The sequence below is a fragment of the Eubalaena glacialis genome, chromosome 4, assembly GCF_028564815.1.
Source record: "Eubalaena glacialis isolate mEubGla1 chromosome 4, mEubGla1.1.hap2.+ XY, whole genome shotgun sequence".
Lineage (NCBI taxonomy): Eukaryota > Metazoa > Chordata > Mammalia > Artiodactyla > Balaenidae > Eubalaena > Eubalaena glacialis.
The window spans coordinates 57,368,483-57,381,435 of NC_083719.1; the positions used below are offsets into that span (position 1 = coordinate 57,368,483).

The following is a 12,953-nucleotide window of genomic DNA, read 5'->3' on the forward strand; positions in this document are numbered from 1 at the left end:
TGCCAGGGATGGGAAAGGCCGCAGGACTCATGGCACTCCCCTCTTTGGGCTGAGCTCTTGACTCACCTTTCACAGCGCCCTGACCTCTGATGTGGAAACTGGCACAGTTGATTCCATGTCACGTGTCACGGGGCAGGTTACAAGTACCACGGGGATTAGCAAACCCATCCCAAAACGCCCGGTTCAAGGGCAGAGAAGGGGAGCAGTTTAAGTCCGGCAAATCATTAGCGACTGAGAACCGGGAAGGGGTTTCGATGGCAAAGCGGGACTGCGACGACCATGACGACCATACGTGTGAGTCTCGGAGCTAGGACCGAATGCCTGTACGCTTCGGGCATGGAGGACCCTTGTCTCACACGCTAATGGAGCGCACGTTTCTGTGACCTGGTGTCTCTATAACCTCTTCGTCGGGGAGCTCGCGGCGAGGGGCTAGCCCCAGTGACCCCAGCCAAGGTCTCCGGAGCGGCAGGCGGGCCACAGGCCCCCGGGTGCACCCGTCCCAGAGGGCGCGGCGGCGGGAACGCGGGGACCCCTGCCTGGGCGGCGGCCACACCGAAGAGGGGGGCAGGCGCTGCCCTTTCTTCTCCACCCCCGGCCCAAATTCTGGGCTCTCGGCCCGGAAGGGAACCGGCTCCCTTCACGCCGCCCGGACCTCCACCGTCGCCTCGCGAGTTGGGACAGCCAGGAGAACCCCAACTTGCCGCCCCGTGCCCGCAGGGCCACGGGCCGAGGAGGAGGAGGAGGAGGCGGAGGAGGGGGGGCGTTTTCCCGGATTCCTCGCGCGCACGGTCACAGACGCGGAAGCCGCCCGGTCCGCCGCCCCTCGCTCTCCACCCCGGAGCCGGGCGCGCCTCTGGCCCCCGAAGTGCAGCACCCGGCGGCGGCCAGCTCCCGCCAGTCCGCCCTGCCCTGCCCGCGCCGGCACAGCCTCCTCCGTAAACACCGCGCGGCCCGCCCTCTGCGCCGGGACACGCAGGTGGGAGTGTGCGGTGCGGACCGCCGCCCGGGAGGCTGCGGGTGGAGGCGGGCGCCGCGCTGCCCGCCGACTGCCGGCGCAGGCAGCGCCCTCGCAGGACGGAGCCTCAGGTAAGCGCTCCCGGCCCCGCGCTCCCCTGCACCCCGGGAGTCCGCGCTCTGTGGCCGCGGGGCGGGCGCTGAGCTTTGGGGTCCAGGCTGGGAGCGAGGAGCGGCGCAGCACGGAGGAGCCGCACTGCACCTACGCCCGCGGGAGCCGCGCGCCGAGCTCTCCGGGCTGGTGTTGCGCTCCGGCTCTCTAAACCCACCAGGCTCTTTCCCGTAAAGGACTTTGCCTCTCTTTGCGTCAGTACCCAAACTCAGAGAGCTTTGGACGTGGTGACACGCTGCTGATTTGGAAATGTCCTTTAGGAAACAGCGTTGGGGAGGCGAATTTGGCTTTGGGGAAATGAAATGTACGTTGGTATTTGGAAAAGGTTTAATCTCCTATTAGTGCAGATGTCTCTGAGTCAGTTTGTGAGCGCATCTATGGGGGTGGGGTGGGGAGGGGAGAGAGAACGAACTACCCACGTACTATTTTGGGTGGGGGATTAACACCTATGCCAGGTGCTTAGTCCACGAGTCCATGGAAAGGAAGCTACAGATCCAGTTTTAGGCTTTACTAGTATTGGGGAATTTGCCTTAAGGCAGTTGAAGCCTTGTGACTCACGACAAAATCAAGGCATCAACCCAAGGTACAATGAATTGATAGGACTTTGTGGCAGAGAGTCACCCCTCACTCATATCTTCAGACCAGCAAAAGATATTACAGGACTCAGAATTTTTGTTTAATTAGTGCAGTACTTTAAATGTTTGTTTCAGCTTAATTACATCTTCATAAATATAGTTTGTCCAAGTTTAACGCGGAAGCTTGTTTCCCACCTCTATTTCCTTCTTTCTCCAACTTCCTTCTGATTGTATCTTACTTTTTCCTGGAAAAGCACTTCCTAGCATAAGACCGGTTGTTTCCTTTCTTTACCTAATCTGACCCTACTTGGATATGATTTGGGTTTGTCAAGGTGGCCTTGGCTTTAGCGACTCAATCTTGAGCTCCTTCATGTGACCATGGATGCAAGTGGCACAAAATATTTTTAAAGTTTTCTTTCTTTGAGCAAGTGAAAATGTTCTTTACACTTGGGTTGTCTTTTTGAGTGCCCCAGCTTGAAGGGTCCTGGAAAAATATTCCATTCATTAGAGTAAGACAAGATAACTGGATAATAAAGTCAGGGTGTGTAAGGTAGACAATTCTTTACCCACTGCTCGGGATACATTTAATATATGAGACCCTTGAAGTACTGGGCTTGGGTGGTCTTATGGAAGGTGCTTTCCCACTTGATTTCATGTATACTCTTCTTTCAAAGTCACGTTCTGTTGCTGTTTAGTGTTTTGTAACTGGTGATTTTATCGGCTGCTTATTTTTAACTGGGTCTAAACCTTTTTGTGGAAGTGGGTGGCACCATGGAAGAGGGTGAGCAAGAGGCCACCTGCCCACCTGGGGGACAAGGTGCTACCAGACCCCCCTGGGTTATCCCAGAACCAAGCAGCCAGGCCACCAGATTTCAGGGCAGCCCCAATGTGTGCCTGTTTGAGAACTCAAGAGTCACATTTTGACAGAATTAACTTAAAATCCACCAAACTCACTGTGTTCCTTGAACCGCCTTCCCATTCAGTTGAAACTTGGGTCTCCCATAGGTGTAGCCTTAGGATAAAGCATGGAATGGAAAGTTGCTGCAGTCTAAAATAGGAAATGGAAAGTTAGTTACTGAACGAAAATTTACCGACTTGGAAATACTCATAGCAGCTGTGATGAAATGTGGGATGTTTGTAAATCAGAAACAATCCCTGTGGTTCTTCCTTCACTCACCATTGTTTTTATGTTTTTGTTTTTGGTTTTTTTTGACCTGGGGAAGTGAGTCTGTTCAGACTCATAACAGGAAGAGCCACACCCAGTTACTTTTGTTGCATGGGTTTTGATTTTTCAAGATACTCTTAGGTGCATGGTAATTGCATTTGCCCTTCTTGCATATCTTTATAAAATTACATATTCAGGAGTTTCTGAATGCCAGTTCCTCTGACTCATGAACCAGCTCATTGTGCTACAGTGTATCAGTTGCACAAAGTTCTGTTCCCTATGATTTCATCCTAGTGTGATCTGGGAAAAAGAACAGGGCGGGTCAGGAATACCTGCGCCTACTTTAATCTGGTGTTTGGTTATGTCTGCAGAGTTGTTGAAACCATTGAAGGGAAGGAACACATCCCACCCACCTCGGGGAAGTGGCCTCTTCTGGCCATGTCTCCTGCAGCTGCTGCCGAGCCAGATGGGGTCCAGGGAGACAGGCGTGTCACCAAGCTCATTTTCTTCCTTTTTGTCATCGGTGCCATCCTGCTGTGTGTGGGAATCCTGCTGTCCATCTTTGGGTTCCAGGCATGCCAATACGAAACCCTCCCAGACTGCAGCATGGTGCTGAAGATCGCCGGGCCCGCGTGTGCCGTGATTGGGCTGGGGGCTGTGGTCCTGGCCCGCTCCCGGGCACGACTTCAGAGAAGTGAGGAGCGCCTGCGAGGCAACCAGGGGGCCTCCGACCGAGCCTTCCTCTGCGGGGAGAGCCGCCAGTTTGTCCAGTGTCTCATCTTTGGGTTTCTGTTCCTGACGAGCGGTATGCTCATCAGTGTACTGGGCATTTGGGTCCCCGGGTGTGGCTCAGACTGGGTGCAGGAACCGCTGAATGAGACAGACACTGCTGACTCAGAGCCCCAGATCTGTGGATTCCTGTCCCTGCAGATCTTGGGACCCTTGATTGTGCTTGTGGGATTGTGTTTCTTCGTGGTTGCCCATGTTAAGAAGAGAAACAACTTGAATGTGGGCCAGGATGCTTCTGAAAGTGAAGAGAGACAGACCCAGAACATGGAACCCGTCCAGGTCACTGTAGGTGGGTGGCTGTCCTTCCTGTTCTTATTCATATCACCATGGCTGTAGCATCAAGGCTTCACTGAGCTGCTTCCGGGTCTGGCCTAGATTCTCTTTCTCCTTCTCTCTCTTTGTCCCTGTGTGTGTGTCTCTCTCTCTCTCACAAACACACACACATACACGCACGCAGATGCACACAGACACAGTTCTGCTGCTGTAGTTATCCCCATAAGAATCCTTGAGCACATCATTTCCTCCCAGCAATTCCTTATTATCTAGCAAAAGCATTGGGACATTAACTTGTGACCTTGACTAAGGTCACAGAGCAAATAAAGAGGAAAGTGAGAGGATCCTTGAGGATAGCCTGGGAGCCTTCTAAAACCTAAGGTACCTGCCAAGTGACACTGTTTCCCCTGTTATTCTCACACCAAACACTTATGGCACTTCTGGTTGTTGGAAACGTGGGTTCTCATCCCTGGTCATCCCTGACTGGCTGTCTTTGGAAGTCCTTAACCTCTCCTGGCCTTACTTTATGTATTTATAAAATGAGCACTGCATTTCTAAGATTCCTGTCAGCACTAATATCTAGGATTCTGAATCTATCACAAGTCCATTGGTCTTCCGTGTTTTGAGGGAGTCTTCTGTACTGTTTTCCGCATCATTCTTCATTTTCTGTAATTTCGTCCTTGGCTTCAGGGTCGGAGCAAGGTTTGGAAGCAGTGGCATAGACAAAGATGAAATGTGACATCACCTGTCGTTTCTTTCCTCCATGGAGTGCCTAGAGAGTCCCTTTGGGTCCCCAGGGATCTGCAGAAGAGCTGGATCACCATTTCCCAGAGTCAGGTCCCCACAGAACCATATCAGTAGCTTTGGCCTCACGTTCACACAGACAAAGAAAACACCCCATCGCTGCACATTTTTGCAAATCACTGTTTTATTTCAGTCTCGCACTCTGAAGCCACAGCCTTAACAGGCTTAAAAGGCTGGGTGGGCAAAGAGGATTACAGAGCAGAAAGCGTGGAAGGAACAGGGAAGGGAGGTGGCGAGTGAGATGTTTCTCGCGGGTGGGGCTGTCTGTCGAGCTGGCGGTACTCACTGTGGGGATTCCCTGGGCTGTGGGCCTTGCGTGGTGTTGGCCTCAGAAAGGAAGGGCAGATGGATTTACAGGCCATCCTTGTGTTCAGCCAGGGTTGAAGCTCCCAGCTTACTTATTTGTGCGTTTATATAATTATGGTGACAACATCAATATTAGTTATATGTTAATAATAGCTAACAAATATATAGGGCTTATTCTTGGGCCAGATACCCATCTAGGTGTTTTAGCGTGTACTCATCAAGGGCCTGTTGTGTGAAATTCATTCACACCTACGACAATCCACTGAGGCAGATGCTCTTAGTGTCTCCATGTTAAAGATAAAGAAACCAAGGGTCAGGGATCCCAAGTAATTTGCCCAAGGTCACAAACTAGAAAGTGGCAGAGCCAGGATCCTAACCGAGGCGGTGGGCATGCGTATGCTATGGCCCTCGCATAGCGCCCTCCCTAGGCACTTGCGTAATTCTGTTTCTGCAGGCTTCATCCTTCACCAGGTGTCCTGGGTTGTTGTTACATGACGAAAGGGCTCACCCAATATTATAGATGTTCTTAGTTCTTTCGGGGAACACAGTGGGGTCCAAGTAAATACACTCATGAGACGCTCATGGTCTTCCACTTAGTTGGGGGCATTTCGAGGTGTGCCCTTTGGGTTTACTATCAGGGAGTTTTGGGGCCCAGCCTTCTTCCTGGTGGTTGGAATGGGGGGCGGCAGGGAGCAGGGCTTGTGCTGGAGTGACTCCTGGGCGGTTCTGTCCTGATGTTGGCACTGCATAGTTTAAAATCTTTTCCACATAACCGTTTAAGTCCTATCAAACCTGTGAAAATCTGGCACATTGTCTTTCTCTCCTTTGGTATTGTGGAATAGGGTTTATGTTTTTAGAAATCATGCCTTTTAGCACAATTGTTAAGACTCCAGGCATTGTCTGTCAATGGTCAGTTCTGCCTTATGAGGGAAATTGGGGTGCTAAGAGGCAGTTCTTGGCTAAGTGCCAGAATGCAGCTCTTCCCAGAATGGAAGACGGAAGAGATAAACCAAGATGCATGATACCTGCATTGTGGGCACACCTAGTGCTGGACCCTGGATGCACAAGCAGGTGTATGGTCAACTCACAGAGGACATCAAGTCTTTCAGGACATAGTGGAAGGGAAACCCCAGGGGCATGGGACTTTCCGGGGAGAGCAAGAGGGCTGGGAGCTGACCTGGCAGAGGGATCGAAAAGCCTCAGAGATAACTGGAGACTCTGAGTACTTCCTTGTCTGTGTTTGATAGGTGATCAGCCTGCTTTAGAGGCTTGTTTCCAGATCCTTTGTCCTACAATGTGTAATTAAAGTGAACATTCAACCTACCTTCCTCTGACCTACCAAGACCTTCTGAAAAAATTAAATGAGAATCCCAAGACAACCACTATGCTTTTTCCAGCTTCGGTTAGCGACGTATATTAAAAGCTTGAACCGCCATCTCCTTGCAGAAGGAGAGATGGAGTTAATGCATTTTCTGCAGGGCTAAGTTACCTCTGGGGAGGCGACTGAGGCATCAAGGTGGAGAGTGGAACCACTGGCCAGACTGTCAGTTGAGAATGTTTCTTCAGACATGCAAATAGGTGCCACTTGCTGGTGGTTGTGAAGAAAGTCCCTTTGAGGATGTATTACAGTTGAGAGAGCTTGCTCCGTGCTCAGCACCGTTTTAACCCCGCGCACAAATCCAGTCCTCCTACCTGTTCTCTGAGGCAGGTACAGTTACAGCCTGCAGTTTACAGATGTGGTGGCTGAGGGAGGCCTAGAGAGGGCACATAACTTGTTCAGGGCCACGCTTGGTGGGAACTGGCAAGTGGAACCCCGGGAGCTTTAGAGAACCCTGCAGCTACCTAGGTGAGCATCAGCTCTGCTACCAGTACAAAGCATCTCCTCCCTGCAGGGAAGTAAAGTCCTCTTTCCTCTTTCATTCTTCCTGAGCTGTCATTTGGTGCTGCCAGCTTATCAGAGGCCGCCCTCAGACCTCTTTGTAGTGGTGCCCACATGTCTAGAAGGTTCTGGGCAACTCATCTGGTACATTTTGTGTTGGAATCAAGTTAGAGCTTGCATCTGGTCCCCAGTTCTCCTCGCCCAAACACAGGGATGTCTTCTGGAGTGAACAGTACCAACAGAAATGCAAAAAAAACCAAAAAACAAACAAAAAAAACCCCTAGCTTTTCTTTGAGTTTGACTTTCTTTTGTAAAGCTTAGAAGAAACGTTGGTAGATAAAAAAACTCTTCAAGTGCATAAACCACAACTATGGAAATAGGGATGATGGGCTGTATTGTGGCTGTACTGTCATTTGTTCAGAGGTTGAAACTGCATTTGAGGAACGGAGGCACTTTATCCAACAGCTAACTTTTGAAGAATTAAAATTGTAAGTAGAAAACGAGAAAAGCTTTGTAGCAGCAGACATCCCAGGGGAGGTAAGGAACATTGTTAGCAAATGCTTCACAGAAATGCTTTAGCTCAGACTTGCTATGAAATATAGGCCCACTATTTTTTTTTTAATGTGGCAAAATAGACATAACATACAATTTACCAGTTTAATCATTTTAAAGTGTAGAGTGGTATTAAGTACATTCACCGTGTTGTATAGCCACCACCATGATCAATTCCCGGAAGTTTTTCATTATCCTGAACAGAAACCCTGCCTGCGTTAAACACTAAGTCCAGTCGCCCTAGCCTCCAGCCCCAGGCAACCTCTGCTCTCCGTCTCTGTAAATTTGATAGGCTCACTTTTAAATTCTGGTGTTTTGACCTTTTCTATAGATGGGCCAAATATATAATTAATTTCTTTGGCTCTTGCTCATTTGCTTGCATTTATTACTCATCTATCGTCAATGAAATGTTGTGTTTCCTTAGGTGATGCCGTGATCATATTTCCACCCCCTCCACCACCTTACTTTCCTGAGTCTTCAGTTTCTGCAGCTACTCGCAGTCCTGGGGCTGACTGTTTGCTCCCAGATGAAAATCCACCTTCATATTACAGTCTTTTTAACTATAGGTAAGACTTTCCGTTTGAACGTCAAGAGTAGGAGAGTTTAACCTTTTCAGGCCTATGTCTACATTCAGGCCATATCAGCTTTAAGGCTATGGTAGAGGTGTAGCCATCCAAGTATGAGTATCTTTTTGGCTGACATTATGCCAGAATTATTGCCTTAATATTCCTAGGACTTTTCAGGAAACTTTGGGCAGCACATAAGTTAAAAATTATAGAAGTGGTTATGCCGGGTTAATATGCAGCCTTCTCCAGGCATCTTTATGTGGTCCTAGCGGGGCTTATCCTCAGAATGCTGCACAAACCCATCAGCCGTCCTGAGCGCTGGAGCAGAACCCAGGAGGCCCCTGCTAAGTTAGGCTTTGCTGCTTTAGATTGTGGGAGGGGTGAGGGTCCCAGGGGACCTCCAGCAGGTACAGAGCATTTCAGTATCTAATGGAGGTACTTGAGTGGCCGGCTAAAATCAACCTGCACCCTGACTTGACCACGCCAGGCTTCTCCCCTCAATGTTAAGTTGTTCCCTGGGCCTCAGAGCCTTCTCAGATTGACCGAAGAGAAATATGAGACTCCCATCCCCATCCCCCATGGTTTCCACATGCCACAAATTTGGAGGCGTACCTGGGGTCAGATTAAACAGTGTAAATATAAGTGTTTTTCCTTGAGGCAGAGGGATGCCATTGAAGGTTGTGGAGTCACAGCAACAGGGTCCGAGCAGTGGTTAGCACAGCTCGTGATGGGGAAAGGCTGGGGGTGACCAGACCAGTGGGAAGCCTACTCTCATGGACAGGCTGAAGGTGACAGGAGCCTGGGACTGGGGTGGTCAGAAAAGGAGTGTGTGAGGATGTCTGCTGTGGAGGACGACAGGGACGAAGAGCAGAGATCATGATGTCAAGGGTGAGTGACAGGGACAGGGAATGTCCCTGACTGAGGAAGACAGAGACGGGGCTTGTGTAAGTGGGAGAAGATGGTGAGCTGGCTTGCAGTAGAGGGAGAGCGAGGTGTGGGCCTTTGAGGTGGACCGGATGGGCCAGGTCTTGGGAGAGAGATGGGGTACTGGAGATGAAATGGCAAAGAGGTTGCTGAAACCAAGAGGGCAAGGCGTCAGAGACCTGTGGAGAATCCACGGGTGGGGAAAGAGTGAAAGGAAGGAGTTCTGGGAAGCGTCAGGGACGAGCAGGGCTGGAAAAGGCTCCGTACCTTCCCAAATGGGAAACCAGGGCGTAGGAAGTGAAGGCAGGATCACTGGAAAATCTCACAGGGCAAAGCAGGACTCAGTGAAAAGTGACTTTTGAGACACTGAGACACGTGCATTTTTGAAAGCAGTGAGAAGCAGGACCTGAGAGATGTCATGAGTGTGCTAGGGACAGGGGCTGCCATACCTGGTCATTCATGTTTCACGGCACATGTTCTTGTACTTCAAACCGGGTGATGAGCTGGAGATCTGACCAGGGATGAATGCAGGAGTTCCCCTGTGTGGGTGAAAGGGAGGTTAGGTTCTGGACATTTGTAGAATTCTCTTAGTGAATTTTTGTATTCTTTTCTCCAATGATGAACTTCCCAGAGCCCTAAAATAAATGTCTATTTCTACTGCTGCTAAAAACTACTCCTACTGCTGTTGCTATGCCAGAGTCTGCCTTTTCTTACATTACCTCAGGTCATTCTCATAGTTACTTAGAAGGTAGGTACTGCCATCATCCCCATTTTACAGATGAGGAAACTGAGGCTTAGAGAGGTTAAGTAACTTGCCTGAGATCAGACAGCTAGAAAGCAGCAGAGTGGAAATTCAGATGCAGGTCTGCCCTTTGCTAGACCCCACTCCATTAACCAGTACATTTTCCTGCCTTCCTTCAAGTTTTTGGCTTAATGATTTAATTTTCTCTTTGCATAAGTTTGTCTACCTTCCATTAGCTGTCTCAGAAGATGAAATAGCAGAGAAGAGTAACTGTGTGTGTGCATGTTCTTTTCGGAAGGCATCTGTGTGTTTGTACTCTACGTCTTTTCAGTGACAAGGGAAATGACAACAGGAGTGAGACAGTCTTAAAGTAACCATGAGCTCTAAGGACAGGAAGGGGTAAGAAATCAAAACATATCTATGCAGAATAGAATATGGAAGAAATTACTCTGGAGACCCTTGCAAATGTTTCCAAATGCATCTAATTAAACATGTGAAAAGAACCTGGTAGTTAAGGCATGTGACTGAGCGCCTCTGCTCCCTTTCATGTTCTCTCTCCTTCTTCATAGGATCCCAACTCCTGAGGAACAAGGCACAGCCTCTGAGAGAGATTGTGAATCTATATATACTATTTCTGGGACTGCTTCATCCGCTGAGACCTCACACACTCCCTATCTCTCATCCGAATTGCCTCCCAGATACGAAGAAAAAGAAACTGCTGCCTCCACATCCTTGTCTCCATCTTCTGAGCCTTCCCCACCATGAGCCATGGACTCCAGTTCAATTTTTTATAGAATCGATCACTATTTAATTTGTTTTTCTAATAAAAAATACAACAGAATCGGCTATGTCCTGACTTCCTGGTGTAGTATCAACATCAACAACAAACCTTCCAGATTAAGCTGTCAATGCCTCAGACCACAGGAGAGGCAGAGTGCCTCTGGCTGGGAATCTAAGATTCTTCTCTCATTGAGGCCTCCTACTCTGGGAGGTGGGGGGGATCGTTCGTATTGGTGGATGAAAAAGCAGAGGCTCAGAAAGGCTCATTAACTTATTCAAGGTCACATTGCTTCTAAATGGTGAGGTTGGGCTTTGAACCCATCTAGCTAGTTTCTGAAAGCCAGGTGCATATCTCTACCCTGTGCTGTCAAAGGCCAACCAAAAGTACTGGTTAATGTTTAGCTTGGCCCATTGGGTTTCCAATGTTCATTGCTTCTGGGGCAGAGAAACCAGATTACTTTCCTCATTTCTTTATTATTTCTTGCTCCTCTTCTTCCCTTTCTTCTCCCTCTCCTCCTTCTTCCTCTTTTCCCTATTCCTTTTTTCTTTTTTTTTTTTCATTCTGAAAGAAGATAGTTAGGGTAACTAGGTAATTTTCACTGGGGCAGTTACCAGCATAAAGCCTTCTTATAGTGATGTGACATTTTTGGAGAAGAAATTTCTTGGGGCACTTTGGTAACTAGGTTCCCCTGGAGAGGTTCATGAGGGATGAGTCTTTCTGTACTATAAGGTGCCCGAATTTCTGGACCACCAACTTTTATTCTTATAAAGCTATGGCTGAACAAAAGCGTTTATATAGTTGGGTGCAATAATAAATATTTACTTCTAGATATAAACCTTAAAAAATAATCACTAAGTATTATCAGTTCTACCCAGGAAAAACTGATTTTTAGAATCTAAAGTCTGTAGGAACTTAGCATTTTTGTTAACAAAATTTGATGTAGCAAAAATGCACATTTTAGGCCTTTTACCACAAGCCATAATCCCCATAAAAATCAGTATTATCCAGCATTTAAGTGCCTGAAAGCAGAATTTAAGGGCGTTAATGCTCCAATAGTTTAACTGAAGTAATGACTGATTTCATGGGAATTGCCACTGCAATAAATCAGGGGTAACAGTCTGTACCAGCAGGACTGATCTATTTCTAAACTGGACATTTATTGGACTGAACTGCTCTTAAAATTCTGCTTTTTTTTCCCTGGAAGGTTAATTATTCACATTTTAAAATTAGAACAAAGGGTAGATTATCACCACTTCCTTCTGCTGTTATTTGCTTAAAATGATTAAGCTGAAACTTCTAGGTGGAATTAAACACGAGTTCTCATATATAATCAAGAGCACTTTTAATGGCTCAAAGTTAGGGTTTGTAACTGGGTATTTTACTTTTATATGCTAGTAAACTTAAATGGCAGTTAGCAATGCTTAGGTATAAGTTGGACCTTCTGGTTGGGGAAGTCTGCCTTACCTCCATCAGTCTCCGCAGTATTCAGCCAAGTGGGAACAGATGAAGCCACAACAATGAAAGGGGTCCCCAAGCGTGAGATGTTTATTGCAGGACTGAATCGTGGGCAGCTGAGCTGGGACGAATCATTTAGTCATACGAAGATGCATTCTTTGCCTATCAAGGTTCTAGCAAAGGATGATAGCTTCTGAAAACCCATCTGGTGGTCTGCTACTTATTTTCTTTATATGTGTTAACATTTTTTTGATGTGAAATTAATCGTATAAGATTAACCATTTTAAGGTGAACAATTCAGTGGCATTTGTTACATTCACAACGTTGTACAGCCACCACCTCTATCAAATTCCAAAATATTTTCATCACCCCAAATAAAACCCCATACCTAGTAAGTAGTCACTCCCCACTCCCTCCCTCCTCCCTACCTCCTGGCAACCACCAATCTGCTTCTGTCTCTGTGGATTTACCTTTTCTGGGTATTTCATATAAGTCATATCATACAATATGTGAACTTTTGTGTCTGCCTTCTTTCATTTAGCATGCTGTTTTAGAGATTCATCCACGTTGTAATGTGTATCAGTACTTCATTCCTTTCTGGAGCTGAATAATATTCCATGTATGTATGTGCCACAGTGTATTCATGATGGGCATTTGGGTTGTGTCTGCCTTCTGGCTGTAGTGAATAGTGTAGCTATTAACATTCATGTACAAGTATTTGTTGGAGTACCTGTTTTCAACTCTTTTAGGTACATACCTAGAAATGGAATTGCTGGATCATACATGAACTTTAAGTTTTTGAGGAACTGAACACTGTTTTCCACAGAGGCTCCACCTTTTTATATCCTCACCAGCCCTGTACAAATGTTCAATTCTTCCACATCCTCACCACCACTTATTTTCTGTTATTATTATTGTCATCTGAGTATGAAGTGGTATCTCATTATGGTTTTGATTTCAATTTCCCTAATGACTGATAATGTTGAGCATCTTTTCATGTATTGTTTTGAACACCA

General features: G+C 47.4%; 1 protein-coding gene across 3 annotated transcripts; it reads left to right on the forward strand.

Annotated features, from left to right (window-relative positions):
* The first annotated feature begins 116 nt into the window (after positions 1–116).
* On the forward strand, positions 117–10,549 carry TMEM171 (transmembrane protein 171). Of its 3 annotated transcripts, none has more exons than XM_061189349.1 (4): positions 124–294; positions 3,238–3,944; positions 7,894–8,035; positions 10,271–10,549. In XM_061189349.1, exons 2-4 carry the CDS (start codon positions 3,305–3,307, stop codon positions 10,464–10,466), a joined length of 978 nt encoding a protein of 325 aa, XP_061045332.1. In that variant the 5' UTR covers positions 124–294; positions 3,238–3,304; the 3' UTR covers positions 10,467–10,549. The 3 variants fall into 3 exon arrangements, with proteins under 3 accessions (XP_061045334.1, XP_061045332.1, XP_061045333.1); XM_061189350.1 differs by lacking the exon at positions 124–294 and adding an exon at positions 1,138–1,430; XM_061189351.1 differs by lacking the exon at positions 7,894–8,035 and having other exon boundaries at positions 117–294.
* Positions 10,550–12,953: the final 2,404 nt, after the last annotated feature.

What these genes read in the sequence shown, in the direction of transcription:
- TMEM171 (XM_061189349.1), top strand. Translation starts at nt 3,305, where the DNA reads ATGTCTCCTGCAGCTGCTGCCGAGCCAGATGGGGTCCAGGGAGACAGG. An exon ending in ACCCGTCCAGGTCACTGTAG is followed by an intron (nt 3,945 to 7,893) that starts GTGGGTGGCTGT and finishes GTGTTTCCTTAG; the next exon opens with GTGATGCCGTGATCATATTT. An exon ending in TACAGTCTTTTTAACTATAG is followed by an intron (nt 8,036 to 10,270) that starts GTAAGACTTTCC and finishes CCTTCTTCATAG; the next exon opens with GATCCCAACTCCTGAGGAAC.